This window comes from Peromyscus maniculatus, chromosome 21 (genome assembly GCF_049852395.1).
Source record: "Peromyscus maniculatus bairdii isolate BWxNUB_F1_BW_parent chromosome 21, HU_Pman_BW_mat_3.1, whole genome shotgun sequence".
NCBI lineage: Eukaryota > Metazoa > Chordata > Mammalia > Rodentia > Cricetidae > Peromyscus > Peromyscus maniculatus.
In genome coordinates, this window is record NC_134872.1 from 7,423,333 (window position 1) to 7,449,096 (window position 25,764).

General features: G+C 49.7%; 1 protein-coding gene and 1 pseudogene across 10 annotated transcripts in view; one reads left to right on the forward strand and one right to left on the reverse strand.

The window, feature by feature from the left end:
• Positions 1–24,517, forward strand: part of C21H6orf89 (chromosome 21 C6orf89 homolog) — a 34,115-nt gene extending 9,598 nt beyond the window's left edge. For 5 of the 10 annotated variants that reach the window (XM_006983085.4, XM_006983087.3, XM_016001642.3 and 2 more), the window contains 7 exons: positions 5,638–5,845; positions 6,279–6,492; positions 15,948–16,102; positions 16,206–16,345; positions 19,010–19,139; positions 21,185–21,308; positions 24,340–24,517. In XM_006983085.4, coding sequence (XP_006983147.2) covers positions 5,657–5,845; positions 6,279–6,492; positions 15,948–16,102; positions 16,206–16,345; positions 19,010–19,139; positions 21,185–21,308; positions 24,340–24,434 — 1,047 coding nt within the window. In that variant the 5' untranslated portion in view covers positions 5,638–5,656 and the 3' untranslated portion in view covers positions 24,435–24,517. Of the gene's footprint in view, positions 1–1,355; positions 1,541–2,117; positions 2,264–5,637; positions 5,846–6,278; positions 6,493–15,947; positions 16,103–16,205; positions 16,346–19,009; positions 19,140–21,184; positions 21,309–24,339 lie in introns of all 10 variants that reach the window. The other 5 variants (XM_016001643.3, XM_016001646.3, XM_076558408.1 and 2 more) reach the window with 2 other exon arrangements.
• On the reverse strand, positions 10,761–10,899 carry LOC121824909 (U2 spliceosomal RNA; annotated as a pseudogene).
• Positions 24,518–25,764: the final 1,247 nt, after the last annotated feature.

The window sequence follows — 25,764 nt, forward strand, 5'->3', positions numbered from 1 at the left end:
GTGTTTAAATGGGCAAGCTTGTTGTTGTCGTCTAATAACATTATATCCAACTACTAATATTCTCTCTGTATGGTAGTTTTTAAAGTCTCCAGTTTAAACAGGAAATTGCTTTTGCTGGAATGACTAGTCACAAAAGGATCATATGGTGTTACCACTTTATTCCCTTTTGAATGTGTGCTGGGGATTGAGCCCAGCGCCCTGTTCTTGCCACCACTGTTCTGAACCCCCAGGCCCTCACCTTGTGTTTCCTGCAGCAGTCACTGGGGTGCCGTGGCTCACCATAGCTGTCTTCCCTTCACAGCTCTCATGCTTTTTGTGCCCAGTGATGCTCCATAAGAAGAGCAGTAGAGGGCTGGAGAGATGGCTCGGGTTAAGAGCAGTGGCTGCTCTTCCAGAGGTCCTGAGTTCAATTCCCAGCACCCAAAGGTGCTTCACAGCCTTCTGTAATGAGATCTGGTGCCCTCTTCTGGTGTGTAGGCATACATGCCGGCAGAACACTGTATACATAATAAATAAATGTAAAGAAAGAGTAGCAGGAGGATTTTTATGATTACAGAATCATTACAGAGATAACCTGCCTTATTGTTCTTTGGAATGTGCCTGTTTTGTTTGGGGGAGGGAGACTGTTTTATGTATTTCAGGTTGACCTTGAACTTCTGATCCTCCTGCCTGTACCTGCCAAGTGCTATTTCTTTTTTGTTTGTTTGTTTGTTTGTTTTCCAAGACAGGGTTTCTCTGTGTAGCTTTGCTCCTTTCCTGGAACTCACTCTGTAGCCCAGGCTGGCCTTGAACTCACAGAGACCCACCTGGCTCTGCCTCCCAAGTGCTGGGATTAAAGGCATAAGCCACCGCCACCCCTCTCCAAGTGCTATTTCTTACAGTACTGGACCCCAGGGCTTTCTGCTGACTGAGCTCTATCCTCAGCCCCCAAACCCTCCCACTTGTGCTAGGATCACAATGCTTGTGCCACCAATACCTGGCTTGGAAACACTGCATCTGCATTTGTTTGGTTTGTCCTCGGAGTGGCTCTTGACACTTTCTCCTAATTGCTCATCAAGAGTAGCTTTATGAAAGGAGTGAGGTCCAGATGAAGCTCTGGTGCAGCTGACTGGCTTCAGATGCATCTTTTCCTCACCCAGAACTTAAAGCATTGAACTGGGTCACTTGTGATGATTGTTCCAGTCTGCACATACTAACAAGTAGTTTACAGCGGGGAACACATGCAGTAAAAGAATCTGTTGGAGGGCTGGGCATGGTGAATGCCTTTAAAATACCTTTTTTTAAAAAAAAAGTATTCATTTTTTAGTGTGTGGGTGTTTAGTCTGCATGTGTGTCTGTGCCCTGTATGCTTGCAGTGTCCTCAGAGGCCAGAGAGCGCATCAGATCCCCTGGTACTGGAGCTACTGATAGTTGTGAGCCACTGTGGGGCTATGAATCAAACCCAGGTCCTCTGGAGGAGAAGCCAGTGCTTCTAACCACCAAGTCATCACTGCAGCCCTGATACATGCCTTTCATCCCAGGCGGAGACAGGAGGATCTCTGTGAGTTCCAGGCCTTCCAGGGCTGTATGAGGCAGCCTAGACTTTGTGTGAACTGAGAGTGAACTCCTGGTCCCCCTGCTTCCACCTTAGAGATGTGTGTCACCATGCCCACATTTACTCAGTGCTAAGGATTGAAGCTAGGGCCTCATGGATGCTAGCCAAGCACCCTGCCAACTGAGCCACATCCCCAGACCCATAGACTTGTAAAAGAAACCTTTTCATAACTTGTTTTGATGCTCTTCAGCCAGCTTATCATTTTCTTTGTCACCAAGTATATGCAAATCTTTACTATATGCACCAGACATTGACCTCTGGTAATATGTACGTGTGTGTCCTGCCCTCATAGACCTCAGAGGCCAGTGTCTGGGCAGTAGGAAATAGAACACAGTGTAGAATAATAAATGCCACAATAGGGGTAAATTCAAATCCATAAACATGCACTAGCCCTTTATTAAGATATAATTTATATGTCACAAAGTTCACCCACTTGAAAAGATGAAGACACTTTGTCACTGTGCAGAGAGAGGGCCCCTAACTACTGCCAGTTACTCTCTGTTCTCTCCCCTCTTCTCTCTAGGCAAGCATTAGTCTACTTCTTATCTTGTAGACTCGCCTGCTCGTGGGTGGTCTTCGTGATTGTCTTCCACTCACCGCAGTGTTTTCAAGGCTGGCCACATAGCTTGTATTAGGACGCCATCACTTTTTATTGGCCTGTGATATTCCGTAAGTGAATGTATCACATTTTGTTCCTGCATTCATTACTTCGTTGGATTACTTCTGGTTTAGGACTGTTACGAATAATGCCGATGCTAACTAACATTTGTCTTCCAGTATTTGTGTGGACATATGTTTTGAGTTCTCTTGGGTGCTTACCTGTGAGTAGAATTGTTGTTGTATGACGTGTTAACTCATTGTCTAACTTGTAAAAACGGACAGCTGTTGTTCCACAGTACCTGCACTGTTTTACACCCCATTAGTAGTTCACTGATTTTTTTTTTCAGCTCTATTTTACATACTTCATTCCCCAAATGATTCTAACTTCAAAACTTACTGACATGGTACATGTGTGTTCCGTTAAAAGCAAACAAACAATAAAACAGGGTTTCTCTAGATAGCCCAGACTGGTCTGGGATTTGATGTGTAGCCAAGCCCAGATTGACCTTGAAATCTTAATCTTCCTGCCTCAGCATTCTATGTACTAAGATTAAAAGCACTCAAAAGTCTGAGACAGGAGAATCAGCGGTAGAGTGCTTGCCTAGCATACCTGAGACCCTGGGTTTAGTCTTTAGCATTGCATAACACATACACACACACACACACACACACACACACACACACACACACACACGCTCGCGCGCGTCTTCAACCTGTGGTAAGGGACTAAAGGGATATCCATTATAAGAGAATGAAGTTGGATCCTTATTTATATCACACAAAAATCAATTTAAGGTGGTTCAGAAAAATAAATGTATATAAGCTAAAATTATAAAACTCTTAGAGCCACAACTGTCTGTAACTTCCATACCAGGGAATCTGATGCCTCCTCTGGCCTCCGAGTGCACCATACACACAGGGTATGCAGCTGTACACCAATATACATAAAATAACCTTTAAAAATAAAAAATTAAAAACCCTCTGTGAGGGGCTGGAGAGATGGCTCAGAGGTTGGGAGCACTGGCTGCTCATCCAGAGGACCCGAGTTCAATTCCCAGCACTCACATGGCAGCCTACACCTGTCTGTAACTCAAATTCCAGGGGATCTGATGCTTCCACACCAATGCACATAAGATAAACTTAAAATAAATTATTAAAAACAAAACAAAAACCCCCTGTGAGGCTGCACCAGGCACTGGTTCCCTCCGTGTGCTGCAGAGCACCAGTGGCAGAGGGAGACGTTGAACTTGTGCAGCTTGAAGCTGTGGAGCGAAGGAGCCACCCGAGAGTGGAGCTGGAGTGGGGAGGCCCTCACTAGGGTCCACATTCGTCCCGCACCAGCCTGTGCAGTGCTGGACTAACTCCGGCTCTGGGCGTCACCGCGCATGCGTGCACATCCCTGCTCTCATGCACACAGCGTAACTTAAGAAGAGGAAAGGTCCAAAAGGGAAGCCACAGAACCTGGTGTGGTGCTGCACAGCAAAGGATTAGAAGTTCAAGGAAGGCCTTTGCCACATATCAAGTTCGAGGTCAGGCTGGGCGACGTGAGACCTCTTTCTTAAACAATTTTTGGGGGATTTTCGAGACAGGGTTTCTCTGTGTAGTTTTGGTGCCTGTCCTGGATCTCGCTCTGTAGACCAGGCTGGCCTTGAACTCAGAGATCCGCCTGTCTCTGCCTCCTGAGTGCTAGGATTAAAGGCGTGGCCACTGCTGCCCAGGACTTTTTTTTTAAGAGGAAGAAAGAAGGAAAATGAAATGGAGCTGAGTCTTTGGCTCAACCCTAGTACTGCCAACAGGAAGAGGGCAAGCTTAGATGTCTGAAGGGATTGTTTGCAATGTCTGATAAGGGCCTGCTGTCCGGGACAGAGCACACTGAGAATTCCTATAGACCAATAATGAGATGGCCCAATAGAAATGTACAAAGGACAGCCCTTCCTGCAGAAGGGGGATCTAAATGGCCTGTAAGCACCTGAGAAGATGCTCAGCATCACTAACCTTCAGAGAAATACAGATCAGAATCACAGTGAGCCACCACTGCCCATCCCCTGGGGTGGCTGTGTTCTGAAGTCAGATGTGGTGAGGAGTAGAGCTTCATAAGCTCACTGTGGACTCTGCCCGCTGGTGTGGCATGAACATAGCAGCCCCTAAGAGGGGCAGGTTGGGCAACCTTGTAACAACTCTGCAGTGATTCTGATGTGCAGGCTATGTTCAGAGCAGTGGACCAAGTGTTTAGACGGAAAGGAGACCAGACGGAAGATGCCCATGCCCACGGGAGGCAGGAGGCACATTGCAGGGAAAAGGAGCTGTGCTCGCTTGTGCCCTGAGTGGTGACATGTCAGGCCACTGCTTCTCCGTGGAGCTGCTTGACTTGATCTACCCTACAGGTGCAGCATCTTGTTACTGTGAATCTACATGCTCCATGTCAAGAGCTTTGCAAGGTTAGAAGCACTTTGAGACTGAAGCAGGCAAATAAGAGGACCCTCTGCTTTTAAGGGAAGAAAAATCCTAAGCACTGTTCCTCCTATATGAAAAAATATTAAACGTATTTAATTAAAAAATTTTTTAATGTTTTCTTTTTTTTTTAAGATTTATTTACTTATTATGTATACAGTATGTATGACTGCAGGCCAGAAGAGGGTACCAGATTTCATTACAGATGGTTGTGAGCCACCATGTGGGTGCTGGGAATTGAACTCAGGACCTCTGGAAGAGCAGCCAGTGCTCTTAACCTCTGAACCATCTCTCCAGCCCCTAAATTTTTTTTTTTTTTTTTTGAGTCTGGATCTAACTATGTAGCCCTGGCTGGCCTGGAACTCTATAGATCAGGCTGGCCTGGATCTCACACAGATCCACTTCCTACTACCTCCTGAGTGCTGGGACTAAAGGTGTGCATTACCACGCACAGCCTAGTTAAATGACATTTTACGAGTCATGCATAAACTGGATGCAGTGGCCTATCTGGGACTGTAATCTCAGCACTGGAGAGACTGAGTCAAGAAAATCACTCAGGCCCGAGAACTCTAACACCCTGAGCAACATAGCAAGATATATGGTCTCAAAACAGAAAACAAAATAATAATTTAAAAGTGTTGTACATACAACAGTTTGACCTTGACTTTACATGCTTACTGTGTTTGGTAGAAGCATTGGTCTGGTGTGGTGTGGGAGTAAAAACACAAAATTTGTTGTCTCAGAGGGTCCAGAAACATTGTTGAAAGGAAGTAGCCTTGAGCAGGAAGGATTTAAAGAAACTGTCATTTGCTGGGCGGTTGTGGCGCCCACCTTTAATCCCAGCACTCAGGAAGCAGAGGCAGGCAGATCTCTGTGAATTTAAGGCTAGCCTGGTCTACAGAGTTGAGTTCTAGGACAGCCAGCGCTACACAGAGAAACCCTGTCTCAAAAAAAAAGAAAGAAAGAAACTCATTTTACTTTTGTTCTCTCAGGGATTTCCTTTTGGAAGACATGGATCTTGCTGCTAATGAGATCAGCATCTATGACAAGCTTTCAGAGACTGTTGATTTGGTGAGACAGACAGGCCATCAATGTGGAATGTCAGAAAAAGCAATCGAAAAATTTATCAGACAGCTACTGGAGAAGAATGAACCTCAAAGGGGACCACCCCAGTACCCTCTCCTCTTAGCCCTGTATAAGGTAAGGTGTTGCTTGGAGAACCTCCGTCAGGTGCTTCAGCTCCCTCCAGTTACTGTGACTGCTTCCCATACTGAACTGGGTTTTTCTAGCATAAACAGCATTGTTTTTGCTGTCTGTCACTAGGAAATGTGATTGTGTGGTCGACCGGCATTAAGTGAAATCCGTGTGTGTGTGTGTGTGTGTGTGTGTGTGTGTGTGTGTGTGTGTGTAGTGGACGCAACCCCTGGTTGTGGGATGGAAGCTTGGGGAGCCTTACAGGGCTCATAGAGCTCAAGCTTTAAATGCCTTTGGAGGTGCAAGCAAATGGCTCCTTTGTGAAGTGGGCTAGTTCTAGGTACCCTGGAAGCAGCCCCAGAGGCCTGTTCTTCTCCTCAGCGTTGCGGAACTTTCTTGTTGGGGCAGTTCTTAATGTCACTCTTGTCTTTCCTTCTAGGTCCTCCTAACTCTGGGATTAATCTTGTTCACTGCCTACTTTGTAATTCAACCTTTTAGCTCGTTAGCACCCGAGCCCGTGCTTTCCGGAGCTCACACCTGGCGCTCCCTCATTCATCACATTCGCCTGATGTCCTTGCCCATTACCAAGAAGTACATGCCAGAGAATAAGGGCGTTCCTCTGCAAGGTGGAGAGGAAGACAAACCCTTCCCAGGTAGAAGGCTGCTTCCTGCTCAGGAGATGGGTGTTGTCTTTGTTTGTTTTGTTTGAGATGGTCTCTTCCTGCTGACCCTGTCCTAGAACGTGATTTGTGTCTCAGGCTGGCCTCAGCCCCAGCAGTGCTGGGATTATGGGATTATGGGATTATGGGCGTGAGCCACTATGCCCAGCCTGAGATCCACTGTTCTTGATGTTTGATGGAAAGGGATTTATTGGAGTCTTCCCTATATTGTCTTCCTTCATTCAGCCCTTGCTAAGACTGGGGGATGAGTTGTGTTTTCCATATTTTGCAGACAGGAAAACTGAGGCTTAGGAAAGTTAAACTTGCCAGAGAAACATGTCTGGTGGAGCCAAATTCAAATCCTCTACCGTTAGGACATGATGTTAGGATGGACGGTCACAGAAGGCCGACCCCCTCTCTTTCCGGCCTCCTCCCCTGGGATCTTTGGTGGGCACCTCTCACCAGGTCCTCACCGCTGTCACCCTGCTGGGCCGGTGTTTGTCACTCCCACCTGCTTACGTTAGTGCAGTGTGTCAGGAGACCCCTTAGCAATGGTGCAGCAGAGGAACACTCCGGTCTTGTAGACTGCAGAGGAGCCTCCGTTTGAAAAAGTGCAGTATGGGATCACTTCAGACCCACATTTTGAGACAGAACAGAAGGATATTGCTCAGGGAAGTTTGGGGGAATGAGTCCTGTCTTTTCTTTCTCCTCCTCCATGCTGTAGATTAAGCCCAGGGCTTGAACAGTCTAGGCTAGAACCTTCCACTGAGCTAGACTCCCAACCAACCCCCCTTAAAATTTTGAAAAAAATATTACTTATTAGTATTGTGTACATCATGTATGTATGTGTGTATGTGAGCACAGGCACGTGTGCTGTAGCACTCACAATTGTATTGATTAGTATTGTGTGCATCGTGTGTGTGTGTGTGTGTGTGTGTGTGTGTGTGTGTGTGTGTGTGCCGTAGCACTCACAATTGTGGAGGACAGGGGACAACCCTCAGGAGTCGGTTCTCTCCTTTTGACTAGGGATTGAACTTGGTGTCAGGCTTGCCTGGTAAGCACTTGTACCCACTGGTCCACCTTGCCAACCTGCCCAAGCCCTGTTTGTTTGTTTGTTTGTGGGGGTTGAGACAGGGTTTCTCTGTGTAACAGCCCTGACTGGCCTGGAACTCATAGAAATTCGTCCTTCTCTGCCTCTAAAGTGCTGGGATTAAAGGGTTGTGCCACCCCCACCCCCACCCCCACCCCAGCTTTTTGTTTGTTTGGTTTTGTTTGTTTTTTTTTGGTTTTTTTTTTTGTGGTATTAATCTCATTTGTCCACATTTTTTTAGAACTTTCTTCAGAAACCTTTAGAACCCAGGATAGGTTTTAGAAAATGTTTTGGGGAAAAAAACTTTACTGGTTTAAGCTGACTTTTATAAAATCATAATGTCATTCCTTAAAGCCTGACTTTTTTAGTCATAAAAATCACCTTTTAGATTGGTTGCCTTTGAATGCTGTCTGTGTACATTTGAGGAAGTTATGAAAAGATTTCCCAAATTACCTGGGAAATCAGAGGAAGGGAACATTGTCTGATAAGAACTCTGCACCATGATTTCTTGTTTGTGGGAACTTATTTTTAAACTGACTGGAAATACCATGTTTATTTCTTGCCATACAGTTGAATACCGATTTCCAGTACCACAGTTAACAATTCTGTTTGAAAATTCACGCACAGCTTACACAAATTGACCTTTTCTCTCACAGATCTCTGACATATAAGAATTTGGATGTTTCTGAAAACACTCACATTCAAGTTAGCCGTGGCTGCCTACACAAGACGCAGCCAGCATCACTCCATCATAAATGAGGAGAGGCTCGTGAGACCACCCACTCTGAGGAACTGTGGCACTTAATTGTTGCTGGTGGGGGAAGTAGTTTCCTCAGTGGGGTAGGCACTGGCGTCCATGCTCCAGTAAATAACACCTCCACGTATGCTCATCCCGACAGCCCGAATTAAAGTCAGTGGACAGGTTTCAGTCAGAACACACTACACTGTGAAGGCCTGAGCTGGCCTCATGCGGGGAAGCTGGGTCTCTAGCTAGCTATGAGTAGAACTTTCTGGATTCTACACCTTCTAAGGAAGGAGGACGTGGATGTAGTATCATCGAGGGTTAGGGAACAAGCGGCCCTTGGTTGCTTCAGAGCTCAGGAATGAATAAGGCTTAGGGTCCTCACCACAGTCCGCTGTGGAATCCTCGGATCTGCGGTGGTGCTTTCTTTCGCTGAGCTGCCCCAGCCTGCCCTCCTCTCTCACTTGCAGATACACTCACGTGGTGAGAGCTGGCCGGCTCCTGCTGGCTGCTGGGCATTGTATGTGCACCCCGTGCTCATTTCTCAGTCTCCCAGACTCATGCAGTGTCTGTGCCCACCTCAGAACGAGGAATGGGCTGTGATGGGGACTGGCTGGCTTGCCTGAGCTAGCTGGAGAGAAAGGATTGCTTATGAGAACTCATGAGGACCGGGGCTCTATAGAGTGCAGCCCTCCTGAAGTAAAGCTGGTGGCAGAATGGCGCCGCCGCCGCATCTATTCCCACTTGGTGAAAATGGCTCCAGGCACGCTGCCTCCGATGTAGAGCGCTTGAAAAGGCCACCTTCATCCACAGGCTTCAGTCCAGCAATGCTCCGGCTCAGAGGGCAGGAACTTGCCAGAGTCTGATTCAATGTTGAGCACACACCCATGAGAACAGGGGTCTGGGGCTCCGCAGGTCTCCTGAGCACATTGCTAGAATAAGTCTGGCATGGGGAGCCATGATGAGTGCATCACGGGCTGTTCCTGTCAGCATTCTTCTGAGGTGTCTGTCACTCTGCTCCTCATTTGACAGTCTTCCCCGGGTGAAGATCCTGAAAAGTCAGGCACCCTCCTCCACGTATGCCCTGCGCTGCTGGCAGTGAGCCCTGAGACCAGAGACAGGCCCACGGACTCTGCCGCAGAGCCAGAGCTCTGTGCTCTCGCTTTCCTCACTGCCTTTTTCCCCAGAAAGGCGGTAGTTCTGCTTTCTGCCAGGCTCATAATATGTGTAAAAGGCCTTCCCCACTGAGAACTCTAGGCTGTGCCATGGCTGTCCTCATGGAGCCAGCCTGAGTCACTTTTCTTTGTCAGCAGCTAGGCCTTCTGGGAGCAGGTCAGCCCAGCCACTCTTCTGCAGAGTGCCAGTCTGTGAGAACAGGTGGGAGGGAAGGTCTCCTGCACACACACTTCAAGGCTGTGTTGGTCTGAGACACTGATTTTGACATTTCAAGCAATGGAACAATCCAGACCCTGGGGAGAGCTCAGAATACATACAGGTCATGAGCTTTATTGAGCACATTTCAGGTAAAAAATCCGAGTAGGAGAAATCATGATGAAGACATCCTGAGGGTGGGCACATGCCATCTTTATTTTGAGGTTGGGTACTCCGCAGAACGTAGGTTAGCTGAGGTCTGACTACCTGAGAGGTGGCTCCAAGGTGTCCCTTGGCAGTCACACTTGGTTTTGTTTCTTAGATAACTAGTTGTTGAGGAGGGTGTCTGGAGTAAAGAGTCTGGAGTTAGGGAAGGATGGCAGTGGTAAGTGCCTGCCTTCCCAAGGCGGCCTTCCCTTGTTGCTGCCCAGCAGGTGGGTGGGAACCAGAGGCTGGGAAGAGACAGAGCAGCGTTTTAGGAGCTGAGGGAAGGTTCTGAGCCAGGGTGGCTTGGTGCCCTGGCTGCCGCTGCGGGCTTTTTCCCACTGTTTGCTGTCACTGTTACAGAGGACACGTCAGACAAAGCCTTTGTGGAGAGCTGGAGGGCCAGCTGGAGGCTGACCACATCTCCATGCCCCATCACCACCATAATCACCACCAATCCATGGCTGGCCATTCCTCCTCAGTGATCTCAGGGCTCTCTCTGTAGGAAGCAAATGTAACTCCCCCATGTGGGCGAGCTGTGGTACCTGGTCCTTCCCCTTATCACTCCCCTCGCTTTGCTGGCCACCAGCCTGGCATCTGCCCCTGCTCCTGTCGGGGGCCACTTGGGACTGCCTTAGCAGAGACTCAGGCTCAGTTGATGATCTTGCCTTAAGTGTTCCTGATCTCCAAAGACATCTTCCCTGGGAGATACCTAATGAGTATAAACCCCATGAAGAGACCTAAGATTGTGTTTTTAAAGAGAGTACGCTGGGCTGGCACACCGGCTCAGAGGGTGAAGATGCTCGCCTTGCTGTGCTGTCAGCCTGAGTTTGATCCCAGAGCCTACGTGAAGGGAGAAGGAGAGAACTGACTCAGTCAAGTTGCCCTCCTGCCTCTGCCCACACATGTGTCAGGTACACACACATAAACAATAATACAAAATAAATTCAGAATATTTTTATACATGATCTTAGCCAAAAGGCTGAGAAGCAATTAAAACATTTTTTTCTTTTTCTTTTTTTGAGACAGGGACTCTATGTATCTTTGGTTGACCTGAAATTCCTTGTGTAGACTAGGCTAGCCTTGAACTCAAGTCTACCATCCTCTGCCTCCCAAGTGCTGGGATTAAAGGTTTGCACCACCACCACCACCACCACCACCTCACCACCATCACCACCACCACCACCACCACCACCACCACCACCTGGCTCCCTTCATGATACTCTTTTTTAGCTTAGTTTTTTTGTTTGTTTGTTTGGTTGGTTGGTTGGTTTTTGAGACAGGGTTTCTTTGTGTAGTTTTGGTGTCTGTCCTGGAACTCACTCTGTAGACCAGGTTGGCCTCGAACTCATAGAGATCCACCTGGCTCTGCTTCCCCAGTGCTGGGTTAAAGGCTTGTGCCACCACCGCCCAGCATGATATTCTTACCTTAGCCTCCCAAGTGCTAGGATTACTACAGGCATGTACTACCACACTTGGCCTAAAAACCACTTTTTTTACACAAATATGTGCATATATTTGATCCTTCTTGGGTCATGTGTACATATACAGTACTGTTACCTAGACACACTATTAATTTCTTTTTTGATTTTTTTGTTTGTTTGTTTTTGTTTTGTTTTGTTTTACACTATTAATTTCTAATGCTACCAAAACAAAGTATGGCAGCTTGGGTGGCTCAAAACCACAGAACTTGGGATCGAGGATTCTGAGATGGAGCATTGGGAGGACTGTGCCCCGTCCACAGTCCTGACTTGGGATCGAGGACTCTGAGATGAAGTATTGGGAGGACTGTGCCCCGTCCATAGTCCTGACTTGGGATCGAGGACTCTGAGATGAAGTATTGGGAGGACTGTGCCCCGTCCATAGTCCTGACTTGGGATCGAGGACTCTGAGATGAAGTATTGGGAGGACTGTGCCCCGTCCACAGTCCTGACTTGGGATCGAGGACTCTGAGATGAAGCATTGGGAGGACTGTGCCCCGTCCACAGTCCTGACTTGGGATCGATGATTCTGAGATGGAGCATTGGGAGGACTGTGCCCCATCCACAGTCCTGACTTGGGATCGAGGACTCTGAGATGAAGCATTGGGAGGACTGTGCCCCGTCCACAGTCCTGACTTGGGATCGATGATTCTGAGATGGAGCATTGGGAGGACTGTGCCCCGTCCACAGTCCTGACTTGGGATGGAGGACTCTGAGATGGAGCATTGGGAGGACTGTGCCCCGTCCATAGTCCTGACTTGGGATCGAGGACTCTGAGATGAAGTATTGGGAGGACTGTGCCCCGTCCATAGTCCTGACTTGGGATCGAGGACTCTGAGATGGAGTATTGGAAGGACTGTGCCCCGTCCACAGTCCTGACTTGGGATCGAGGATTCTGAGATGGAGCATTGGGAGGACTGTGCCCTGTCCACAGTCCTGCACTCCTTCCGGCTGCTGCTGCTGCTGCTGCTGCTGGGGAGCAGCTTTGCCTTTCCTTGCTTGTGCTCCGCTCGCTGGCTGCCGCCATCGTCACATGCTGTCTTTCCTCTGGTTTTCTGTGCCCCTCCTCCTATGAGGGCATTGATCAGACTGGATTCAAGGCCCACTCTACATCAGTGTGGCCCCATCGTAATTATCTCTGCAAAGATACAGTTTCCAAGTCCAGAAAGGACAGGAATGGGGGTGCTGTTCAACCCCTTCAATACTTTTGAAGGGTTTTATGTTTTGTACCATCCTATAATTTAGCTAGTTTCCACATTTTGTTTTGCCACTTGGGAGGCTGAGGCAGAAGTCACAGTTAAAGGCCATGGCCAGTCTGGGCTACGTGGTAAGATATTCTTTTTTTTTTTTTTTTTAAAGTATTGGTTATTTACTTATTTGTTTTTGTGTGAGTGTGGGTACCACAGTGCACAGGTGAAGACCAGAGAACAGCTTTCTGGAGCCAGTTCTCTCCTACCATGGCATTCAGGAATTGAACTCACATTATATTAAGCTTGTGCCAAAAACACTTTAACCCCAAGCCATCTCACCAGCCTAGTAAGACATTGTCTTTAAAAAACAAGGGTGGTGGTGGAAAGATGTCTCAGTGGTTAAGAGCACTCATTGCTCTTCCAGAGGACCCAGAGTCAGTTCCTAGCACCCACATGGCAGCTCACACCTGGCTGCAACTTCAGTTCCAGAGGACCTGACACCCATGGAAAAAATACCCAATGCACATTTAAAAAAAAAATAATAAGACCAGGCATGGTGGTGGCATATGTCTCTATGAGATTAAGGCCAACCTGGTCTATATAGCAAGTTCCAGGTCAGCCAGAGCTACTTAGTACAACCCTGTCTCTAAAAGTGGGAGGGAGGGTAGTGTTGCAACCACTGAGTCAGGTGGATCTCTGAGTTCGAGACCAGCCTGATCTACATAATAAGCTTCAGGACAGCCAAGGCTACATAGAAGGATCTTATCTCAAAACAAAGAAGAATAAAACAAAAAACAAGTGCTATAGAGATGGTTCATTGGTTAAGAGCACTTGCTGCTCTTTCAGAGGATCCAGGTTCAATTCCCAGCCCCTACATAGGGCAGTTCACAACCTCTGTAACTTTAGTTCCAGGGAATCTGACACCCTTTTCTGGCCCCTTCAGACACCAGTTATGCACATAGTATACAAACATACATACAGACAACACACCCATTCAAATGAAACAATGTAATAATATAATAAAAATCATCTCTAGTCTTTAAATTGTATCATTATATCTTTAAGTAATCTGGCATTCACTTTGGTGTATTTGAAAGATTAGAGATCAAACTACTTTCTTACAAATAGAGATCCCTAGTCTTTAATGTTTGTTTAATCGCCCTTCCTCATGGGAGAAGAATATGCCTCTACACAGATTAATAGACGGATCCACACATGCACAGGTGTACTCCACTCCACATTCTCTGTGCCTTAGCTTTCTGCCTGCATGTGTGTTTTCCCTGCCTGCAGGAAACACGTGGCTCTGTTACATTCTCAGCTGTGAACTTTCACAGCTGAGCCCTCTCCAGCCCATGCACACACAGCTGTAAGAACCAGTTCTCTCCAGGCGGTGACGTTACTGCAGAACGAGTCTGAGACAGATGTGCATGCAGATCCCACACTGACCTCCCCAGGCCCGGGACACCAGGAAGTGCCATGTCGTTCCATCAGTGTCTTCCCCGCTGCTCTTGCAGTCCACACTTCTTTCTTTCCAGACTGCCAAGCCTCTGGCTTCTCAGTGTGCTTGCTTATCATGTGCCGGCCTCTCTCAGGATATCCTAGTCACAGCCTAGAACAGTCTTCCTAAAACCTCAGGAAGCCAGTGCTCAGCAGCCTCTGATGGTCCTGTGGGAGGAGAGCTGGGCGACTTAAAGCCCTCATGGACATTTGCTGCAGCTGTCCCCTTCCGTTCTGTCCTTGCTCACTGTCTCCAGTGCTCTTCCCTGTCCTCCCTCGGGTGCCCTGGGAACTTCTCTACTGACTTGGTCTGCTCTGAGAGGTGAGAAAGGAGGCCTCCCACGCAGGCCGCCTGAGACGGGCCTGGACTCCATGCACGAGCCTCTTTCCCAACAATGTAACTTCTCCTTATTTATGCTTCCTTGTGTATCCATTGCCTCCTGGAGTTCTTGTATTTTGACAAGAAATCATCATATTTGGGCTTTAATAAGAAACATTTTCCTGGGTGGTGGTGTACGCCTTTAATCCCAGCACTTGGAGGCAGAGACAGGTGGATCTCTGTGAGTTTGAAGCCAGCCTGGTCTACAAACAGAGTTCCAGGATAGTGAAACCCTGTCTGGGGGGGGGGGGCAGGGAGAAAGAAAGAAATTATTCCAGAAGGGAAGAAAAATGTCCAACTTGGCAGCCCCCTATGGCCATGTGAACAGGTGGCCCTGGAGGGCCCTGAAGGGGAGAGTCCCCACCCAGGAAAGGTGCATCATCAACCTGAGAGCCCTGGAAGTGGAGGTCTCTCCCAGGGAAAGCCAGGTGCTGTGTGTGGTGGGTGATGCAGGGGGCAGGGAGTGCCCAGTGCAGTCCCTCCTGGTGAGGACCCTGCACCCACTTGCCTTCCGAAAGAACTCTGTGTGCTGCCTGCCTGTCTCCGAGACTTCTGTGGGGAGTGGTTTTGTTTTGTGTTTTGTTTTGTTGTAGTTTTGAGATAGGTTTTCTCTGTGCAGCTCAAGCTGTCCTGGAACACACTGACTCCAACAGTTTTCCATGTGCATGTACTGACTTAAGAAGCTGACTGTGACTCCGCCAGTTTGTTCTAGGATCTCAGAACCGTCTTGTGAAACACTGGAAACACGCTCTTAGAGAACGTAGAATTGGAAGTAAGCAAGAAATAATGCAATAGGTTAGGAGTGAGAAAGAAGAGGTGGTAGATACAGGACCCTCTCAGAAGCCAGGGAGGGTGCCAGGCAGCTAGCTGGCACTTAACACTTGGGTCTGGGACTCCCATTCTGACCACACCGTGAACCCTGGAACTGGAAGCAGCAATTGGTAGTAGCACATCTCTTCTGAGTTGAGGTGGAGCACTGTCTTACGGGCAGAGGCAACTCACTGTCCACCAAAATTAGCCAGAGAAGTCTCCATCCCTTCTACCTTAGAGTGACCCTCACCTCACTCTTCCTTCCCAGAGTCACCCTGGTCTCCATGGGGGTGCATAAGAACGAGGGTCTAGGGCCACACCAGGGTGTGGGAGCACCCGTGTACTGCGCCCCCCCCCCCCCCCCCCCCCCCGGGCTGGAGATGTTCAGACATGCCAGGTCCAGGGTAGAGACAGAAGAACTGTGTAACTGAATGCTTGTTGCAACTGTTATGCTCTGCTGAGTGATTTGATTGAGGATATGCATGTACGTGTTAGAAGATTCTTTCCACAAAGTATAGAAAAGCATGCAGCAGAGAAAAGCGCCTCTCGCCCCAGAACCCTGTCCTCCAGACTGCTCGCGGAGGTCTCCAGAGGGAACTGGCACTTCCCTGTCTGCTTTTGTTCCTGGGCTGCGGGGCTCCCCACTGTCCTTCTGCACCTGTCTGCCCTCTCTTTCCTCTCGCAGACTTGGACCCCTGGTCATCAAGTGACTGTGAGCAGAATGAGTCGGAGCCCATCCCTGCCAACTGCACTGGCTGTGCGCAGATGTTACCCCTCAAAGTAACGCTCCCAGAGGACACGCCGAAGAATTTTGAGAGACTCCGTCCTCTGGTGATCAAGGTAAGCAAGAAGCCAGGTTTTCCTGTGAACAGCCTGCCCATAAAAGGCAGGATCAAGCCCTGCAAAGCTGTGGTGACTTACTGTGGTCTTCTGTGTCACCAAGACAGGACAGCCTCTGTTGTCTTCAGAGATTCAGCACTTCTCATGCCAGTACCCTGAAGCCACCGAGGGCTTCACTGAGGGGTTTCTCACCAAGTGGTGGCGCTGCTTTCCTGAGAGGTGGTTCCCGTTTTCTTACCCATGGTGAGTCTGAAAGGTGCTTAGCTTGTATGTGAGGAAGGGGCAGGGCAGGTTTAAAGCAATGAGAGCCGGTACCATAGATCTGATCAGCACATTTTCTTTTTTTTGGGTGGGGGGGGTTCGAGACAGGGGTTCTCTGTGTAGCTTTGGTGCCTGTCCTGGAACTCACTCTGTAGACCAGGCTGGCCTCAAACTCACAGAGATCCACCTGGCTGTGCCTCCTGAGTGCCGGGATTAAAGGCATGCGCCACCACGGCCTGGCTTTTTTGCTTTTTGGGGTGGGGGTAATCAGCACATTTTCAAGTCAACCTTCCGTGCAGTGCAGGGAGGAAGAGAACAGGGTCTCTGCCTGTCAATCTGCTGCCATGCAGAAGCTCATGCATTAGCTACTTTCCTGTTGCTATGATGGAACACTGTGACCAGTGTGTATTTGGGCCTGTATTTCCAGAGGAATGAGAGTCCATCACCTGTCCCCAGCAGACAGTCTTTAAACTCAGAGTGACACCTCTGGCAAGACCGGCTTCCTAAGCCTCCCCGAACAGTGCCAACACCAGCGGCCAGGCAGGACGTTCTCATTCAGTCGTGAACCTGTTTGCAGCTGCTTAACATTTGCTCTAAGGAGAGGGTCAGGGGGCTGAGGGCTGAAGAGAAAGCTTAGCAGATAGAAGAGTGGCATCCGTGGTCACGGCGCAAAGTGGGAATTCGCAGCCACTTTGCAGATCCACGGCCAAGCAAAGCAGGAATCGTCAGCCACTTTTCGGATTAGAAGATTAGATTCAGCCAGGTTAAGCTTGTTGCCAGGCTCACTCACGATGGAAACCTCTTTGCTTTCCAGTTCCTTCTTGTGTCCTACAGAAAACATGGGCCAGTCCTTAAGGCTAAGGCTCCCTCTGGCAAGAAAGAAGAGCCAGCTTCCGTGGAGAACTGGTTCAAAGGAAAATCAAAATTGCACTTTGGGTTTTGTTGGATAACTTCTTTCTAAAATATTTTTTACATCTAAAATTTTGATTACATTCATTCGTTTATTGTGTGCCTGTGTGTGAGTGCTCATGCTATCATGTATGTGTGGGAGGTCAGAGGCCAGCTTGTAGAAGGCAGTTCCCACCGTCCATCATCCGGGTCCTGGGATGGAGCTAAGGTGGCAGGCCTGGCAGCGGATAGATGCCTGTGCCGCCTGAGTCAGCACACCAGCCCTTCTTTGGACAGTTCCCAGTGCCTCTGCCGTCCGTTTCTAGTCATTGTTACGTGATTTAGATGGGGGGGCGGGATACTTGCGTGCCATAGCATGTACATAGAGGTCAGAGGACAATGTTCAGGAGTCATTTCTCTCTTTCTACCGTGTAGCTTCCAGGAACCACACTCAAAAAGACACCAGACACGGCAGCGGGTGCCTTCATTCACTGAGCCACCTCTTTTAGATTTGTTTCTTATTATTTTATACTGTGTGTGTGGGAGGGGGGTACCCATGAGCACAGGTGCCCTCCGAGGCCAGACGAATCAGACCCTCTAGACCTGGAGTTCCAGGTGCCTGTGAGCCACGCTACATGAGCTCTGAGAACCGAACTCGGGTCCCCTGAAAGAATAGAATAAGATCCTAACCTCTGAGCCCTCTCTAGGCCCTCCTCGGTTGTGGGGGTCAGAAAACAGCTCTCAGAAGTTGATTCCCCCTGCCGAAGGTCAAGCTCAGGTTGCCTGCTGAGCCATCTCCCCAGCCCCCACCTTTCTTTAAATTCGTTAACAGGGTGCTCCGGCTGCCCACTGTCCTCACTCTGCCGCGAAGGAAGTCACGCTTTTTGTCCCTTTCTCCTTCTCGTCAGTCTCTCTTCCCCTGCCTCTAGCCTGCTGTTACCCCAGCTCCTTTCCAAAGAGGAATGAGAGCATTCTCATTTTCTGTACCGCTTCAGCTGGAACTTAACATTCCGCCCATACACATAACTGCCTAGAGGGCATTTCTTGGTGAGCGTGTGTGGTACAGTTCCTCAGCTCTGCGTGACTGTCATCATGGATCTTATACCTAAGACATGATCCTGCGGGGAAAGATGACAAATGCCAGTAATCCCAGCACTGGACTGTGGAGGCAGGAGGATCGGATAAAGGTTATTATCCTCAGCTACAAAGTGAATAGGAAGCCAGCTGGGATCCATGAGACTGTCCCAAAAAGACCAAACAGGGTCTGAGGAGACAGCAGTTAGGAGTGCTTGCTGCTCCAGAGGACCTGGCTTTGATTGCCCCCACCACGGCATATAACTTCCTGTAACTGGCTCTGGAGGTTATTTCCCTCTCTGGCCTCTGTGGGCACCCACACTCGTGTGGCATACTCACACAGACACATGTATTTTATTACTTATTAGATAGTAAGTTTACTTCCTACTCCCTTTGTAGTTCTGTTCACTGTGCAGACCAGGCTGACCTCAGACTCACAGATCCACCTTCCTCTGCCTCCTGAGTGCTGGATTAAAGGTGTGTGCTACCATGCCCAACTACAGACATAAAAAATTAAAAAAGAAATGTTTAAAAAAAAGACAAAACAAAAGCATAGTCCAGCTCTTTCCCATCTGCACCTGCTGCCATTGGCCACCTCGGGGGGGGGGGGGGGGGCCCCCGTCCCTTCTGCAGATGGGCCGGCTAACCTAGCTGCTGACTGGTTTCTGTTTTACACTTTTCCAGGAGGAGACCTCTGAACAGATCACAAATCTTACGGGAGCTTTTTCCTGTTTTTACCCAACTTCCATTTCCAAACGACGCCTCCTTGGACAAGTGCTTCCTGGTCCACCCGGAACCCGTGGTGGGCAGCAAGGTAAGGGTGTTGGCAGGACCTGGCTCTCTCTTTCCCCCTGTGGATATGGGCTGAGCGCTGGAGGCCTTCTCTGCATGTGGACTCGGAGAGTGAGCTGACTTTGGTCCCTACTGCGGGCATCTGGCACATTCCCAGAAATCCTCCCTGCAGATCTGTGTCCTGCTGCCTTTCCTCTTTAAAGGAGTGCAAAGTTGATCTGACCTCCCTACCTCAAATCAGAGCGTAGACAGGCCGTAGATGAATAGTTTGTCATTATAGTCCCAGCCTTTTCTTTTTGTAAATAGAGAAATGGAACCATTAACCCAATTTTAGGAGAACTTTGAAAACCCACCACCACCAAGAGAGTCAGGACAGAGATAGGAAAGGCCAACCCTTGAGGGCCTGGGACATTTGTTTATCCTACCCCTTCCTTCCTTCCCATTGGTCAGGGCCAGTGGCTGGGGAGAAGACCGTCTGTGTTGGGGTCTGTCCACTTTGGTCTGAATTGCTCTTTTGTTGAGTCCCATTCCTGAGGAAGGTTTCAGAATTGTGATTGATTTGAATAATGGGTTTCCCGCCTGGGGCCTTCAGCCAGCTCTGGCTGGTGTCTGCAGCCTCCCGATGCTCCTTGCTTGTAACAGCTTGCTGAGCTTCCTGAAGGACTTTGAGTGCTGCCTGCCGCTGTGTGGCCGTGGAGGAAGGGAGGGTTGCCCTGGAGGGAAGACCTGCAGTGTTGGGAGGGCCGCGCTCTCACTGCAGACGTCCCTGGTTTGGCCGCTCTGTCCAGCCAGAACTCAGGGCCCCGGTAGGGTTTCATTTTCATAGTTACGACAGAATCTGGGCGAGGGACTTTATCAAGTTTTCCCACTGGAACACTGAGGTGAAGTTCAGTTTGCTGAACACAAAGGAGTCCTGCCAGAGGAGCGCATGCAGCCATTCAAGTGGTTATCAAAGTCATCTTGTGGGGTGTTCCGAGAAGGCAGTGGTCCCAAAGGCTAGGATCCTGAGAGCCTGGTTTCTCAGAGCATGTGTATCCCACCCTGGCCCAAGCTTTCCTTCCTCCAGCCTCACTACTCCACCCTGCTGTCCTCCTCCTGGTCCCTAGGCCCTGGGAAAGCCAAGGCCCAGTGTCCCAGGTCAGTCTTGGGATAGAGAAGAGGTAGGGTCTGGTCACTGTGCAGCCCTACTTCTCCTGTTCCTCAGTGTTGCCTAGAGCTGGCCCTCAGTCACCCATTCCATCCTGGGCATGAAGGGCACGCCCGAGTCCTGAGTCTGTGAGTGAGGGCTGCACCTGCCTGGTGGTGGTCTTAGGTCGTCTTCAGGACTACAGATGGCAGAGCATCCGCCAGTGTTGGCACTGGTTCCCTGCAAGCCAGCTCAAGAGAAGAGGCCTCCTCCTGTGCCCCTGGTTGCTAGTAAAATGGCTCTGTATGGCCTTGGAGACATTCCTGGGCTGTCACTGAGGGAGGATGTTGCCCAGTAAGTCATGCAGTTCCTCTTGAGAAGAACCCATAGGTGACTGGAGAGAGGCTCAGTGGTTATGAACACTCTGCTCTTGCAGAAGACCCAAATTCAGTTCCCAGCACCGACATTGGCAGCTTACAACTCCTAGGACTCAAACTCCAAGGACTCTGGCTCTCTCTTCTAGCCTCCAAGAGTACCCACACATTACAGATAATGAAATAAAAAATATTAAAAATAAATGAATAACCCAGAGAAGAAATTTTTACCCTGGTCTCAGTACCAGGAGATGCCATGATTAGGAGAGACTAGTTTGTTTTGTCTTTTAGAGATAATTATGAAATTTGTTATTATTCATGTTTTCCTCATTGCTCAGCCTACTAGGAAACTCAAGGCCATATGTAAGGCCAGGCTTTTTGGCGCATGCCTTTAATCCCAGGATTCAGGAGGCAGAGGCAGGTGGATCTCTGAGTTCAAAGCTAACCTGGTCTACATAGAGTTCCAGGACAGACAGACTGGAAAGAAAAAGCCATTATGTGTAAAGGGTTTTGTCCACCAACCCTCATTCTTCTCCTTCTTTCTCCCGCACCCATTCTTTACTCCAGATGCATAAGGTGCATGACTTGTTCACTGTTGGCAGCGGGGAAGCCATGTTGCAGCTCATCCCTCCTTTCCAGTGCCGAAGACACTGTCAGTCCGTGGCCATGCCGATAGAGCCTGGAGACATTGGTATGGAGGGTCCCGGGAGGACAGGGGAAGTCTTTCTAAGCATCTCACGTTGCTCTCAAGAAGGTTTTAGCCTTTGGGCTGGAGAGATGGTTCAGCTGTTAGAGGCTAGGCTCACAACCAGAAATACAGGATGGTTCTGTCTGTTGAAATCAAGAGTAACATTGTATCAACACAGTTGATGTGTTTATTGGGCTTGAAGGGAACAGGTGAAGGAGCACAGGGAGATGTGTGTACAGTCAGCGCTGAGAAGGGGGGTCGGTTGGGCCTACCGACTCCAAGGTAGAAGGGACTCTGGGAGGTATTTAGAAGAATGTATCCTTTTATAGATGAGAGTCAAGTGACCTTCCCAATGTCCCACCGTCAAGTCAGGTAGCCTCGAGTCCCGGCCTGACACAGGCATGCCAGGCCAGACCACGGCAAGGCCCGAGGAAACCTTCACGCCTGCTTTGCAGATAAGACAGCACCAAGTGAAGGGCCACCATCACGTGGGTGCCACTTTGTGTGTGTCCCACAGCCAAGACCCGGCTCACACTGACCCCCCACCCTGATTCTGGCTCCGTGCTTCCTACCCAGTATCCTGAGTCTACTCCAGACCAGTCGGTTGACGGCAGTCCTCTTGGCAGAAGCAAAGGTGGCAGCAGATGCCACTGGTGTCCCTGTTTGTACCTCACAAGATTTGAGCCCCTGCCAGGCTGAGGCCAGCTTCCATTGGGTGCTTTTACCATTGGCCATCAGAAGCCCCAGGGTGCCAGAACGCTCTCACCTCAGGGAAGGCCGGGAGCTGGCCTTGTGCCAAGTGTGGCTCCACCTCCCAGAACCTTTGTTTCAGTGTAGGTGTGGGGAGCATAACAGAGCTGAGCAGTAATCGTGGGTCCAGTGGTGCAGGCCATGCAGGCCTGCGGTAAAGTGAATGTGTGCGTGGGGACAGCAGGCCCTGGTTCCTGCAGTGAAGTGACCCGCGTTGAGAGTGGCTGTCACAGAGGGCAGGCTTTGAAACTGTGGGCACGCTGAAACAGGTCTCTGTCTCGTCTTCTACCAACACCGTTGTTCAGACCACTTCAGAAGCACCTTAGATTTCCAGACTCTAGATTCCCAGCTCCCACGAGCATCCGGAATGCCAGTTAGAAAGTTTGAAAAGAAGAGGTGACTGGCAGCCGCCAAGGAAGCTTTGATAGGCAGGAGCAGCCTGAAACACAGACGCCAGGCTCCTGGCTGGCAGAGCCTGAATGGCAGCCACATGGCAAGTGCAGAAGAGGGCAGAGGGGGCTGGAGGGCGGCTCATCGGTCAGGAGCACTGACCGCTCTTCCAGAGGACCCGGGTTCAGTTCCCAGCACCACATGGCAGCTCACACCTGCCCGAACTCCAAGATCTCACCCCTTCACACAGACATAAGTGCGGCACAACACCAATGCTAAGTTAACTAATTAATTCCAAAAAGGGAGGGGGCAGACCCTGAGGAAAGAACAAGCATGGGGGTGGGGGGGGCGTGACTGGAGCCCTGGGAGGAGGGGAGATGACAGGACCAGAGTCAGAGTCAGACCTGTCGGTGAGGAGAGGAGCTGGGGGGTGGCCACTCAGGACCCGTCAGAACGACACGGGGACAAGCTGTTCTATGACTTTATTTATTTTAACTAAAATGCTCTTTAACTGGAAGTGGAGGGTGGGAATTCCAGATCACCAGGAATCGTGGAATGGAGACATAGTCAAGGATGATAAATATTGGGCACAGCATCAACTGTCACGGCACAGTCCCAGCAAGGTCATGTGACCTTTCCTCAGTCACCAGGTTTTGGTCAGTGCCTGTTCTGTGCACTCCGAGTCTAGACAGGTACCAACCGTCACATCCTGGAGACTGCAGTTGAGGGCTGGCATGAGACGGTTTTCTTCACTACTCAGAAGTTTTGGAGACTGTCTCGATGTGTAGTTCTGGCTGGCCTAGCTATCATAGGTAGCCCAGGCTGGCTTCAGACTTGCAGTAGTTCTGCCTCAGTCTTGGTGCCAGCATTACAGGTACGTGCCGCCACCTCAGCTTTTCTGAATTTCTTTGTTTACTTGAGTGACTCTGGTCCTTTTGAGGTGGGGTCTGGCTGTGTAATCCTGGCCGGCCTCAGCCTTACACGTGCTGGGATACAGGTGTAACCCCACACTCAGCAAGAGATCCACGGTGCTGAGTGTTAGAGCATGCAGGACAGCCCTATGAGCAGCAGCAGGGCACCGTCCCACACCCAGATAGAATAGCTCTGAGTTTTCTAGACGGTTCTTCACATCACTCCTGACCCCAGGCTGGAAACAAGAGCATCCTGAGAAGGCCCTGGAATAGGCTTTCCTGAGTAAGACTTTGGAAACTGCTGTCTTCATGCATGGTATGCAGGATACACAGACTCTGAGAAGTTATGGAACCGAGGAAGCCTCTGTCTTCAGATCTTCAGAACACTGTTTACAGAGCTGTGTTGGGAAATCTGTGTGTGCTGGAGCAAATTATCTTAGGAATAGCCATGTGTTCCCCACAGAACCCATCCAGACCTGGGCATAGTGACATGCACCCTGAAGTCCTAGCATTCAAGAGGCTGAGGCAGGAGGATCCCAAGCTTGAGGCCAGCCTAGGCTACATAACAACCTATCTCTCTCTCTCTCTCTCTCTCCTCTCTCTCTCTCTCTCTCTCTCACACACACACACACACACACACACACACACACACACACACACTCCACTTCAAAAAAGAAAAGGAAAAAAAATCAGCCTGAGAACTGGTGGCTAATGGTTTCCTCATTGAAAACAGGCTGCCTTTGTGACTGGCCAAAATGTGATTCAGTTGTCCAGAAGATGGTGGGGAGGACATGTCTGCATTTGGAGTGTCTCTTTGAATGTCAGGTCACAGAGAACTAGTAATTGCAAGGCATACTTCCTTAGGCTTCAGAGAGCACAGAGGCCTTCGCAGTCAAATGCAAGAGCAGCAGGACTCGGACCCGTGGCTCCGGCCAGTGTCCCTCTCCCTGACATTCACTCTCTCCTGTGCTGTCTTCCTTCAGGCTATGCCGGGGCTGCCGACTGGAAGGCCTACATTGTAGCCAGAGGGGTCCAGCCTTTGATCATCTGCGATGGAACCACTCTCTCAGAACTGTAGGAAACAGCTGTCGTGGGAACTACCTGAAGAGCTGAACACCAGGCTGGAAAGAGTGGGGAGGGGAATAAATCGCTAAAACAGTTTCCTCGGGTTGGTTGCTTAGTTACCTGCCCTGGGTGCATTGGAGACAGCAGCCAGGGCCCCACCCCAAATCTCTGTCCCGAGATTCCTCAGGGAGGGTTGCAGCCTGGCTGCTGCCCACGGCTTTGCCCACATTGTCTTCTCCAGGCCTTGGGACACCGAGGTGTGGGATGGCTGGTGGCTCCCTCGGTGGGTGTGGACATGGCTCCTCTACCGGCTTCTTCAAAGTGGAGAGCAGCAATAGGTGCTCACGCCACATCCTTCACCGGGTGGATCTGTCTGTTTGCCCACTCTTTCCCTGGCCACATCACCCTGCACTAAAAAGTACAAAAGGGAAATCCATGGCCGACTTTAAAAATCACTACAGTTTGACAAGCAGAAAGAATTGGGAACCATTGTGGGGGGGCTCAGATAGCCAGAATTGTATCTTTAAAAGTACCTGCTAGCACCAGGTACATACCTTTAATCCTAGCACTTGGGAGCTCTAGGCTAGCCTGGTCTACATAGTGAGTTCCAGGTTTGCCAAGGATTGAGACCCTGTCTCAAACCCCACCCCACCCACCCCACTACCACCGCCCCAAATGTACCTCCTAGATCTAGGGATGTAGCTCAGTGGTGGAGGCTTGCCTAGTGTGTGTGAAGCGCTGAGTGCAGTCCTCAGCGTCACAGAGGAAAAGGAAAGCCCCTCTTTCATAATGCCCATGGCTCCTGGAGCTTGGTGAGGGATGCTGGAGACTGGCTTACAATTCTAAATCCTAGAGGGTCCCATGCCCCTCCCCCACCGCCCATCAGATTGGTTTCTCAGAAGTTCAGCCTCCCCAGCTGGCCAGCACCCTCGCCGAGGCTGCCCTTGTCAACTGCTGCTGCATCCCACCCCCTTCAGAAGGAATGAGTTAGACTAGCTGGCCGGAGGGAGACAGGCACCTCCCTGAGTTTGATCTTTAGGCCTGACTTTCTACAGAGATATTTTTCAGCAGCCTCAAGGCTGATGTAATGTGGTTGGGGAAGGAGCTGCAGAGCCGAAGCATTCACTATCAGTGTGCAGCTCCCTTCGTGGCCCTCTGTCCTCCCGTGATCCCGTCTTCGTACGGGGAGGCAAGGTGTCATGTTGGTTTTGTCAGGATGCACGACTATCCTGACTAGGTGATCTGCTGTGCTTACTGCTCCCTGAGTGCTTTGGGGTGTCTTCATCAAACAGTGCAGAGAAGGATGCCCCTTGTTTGTTCATTTGTATTTTTGAGACAAGGTT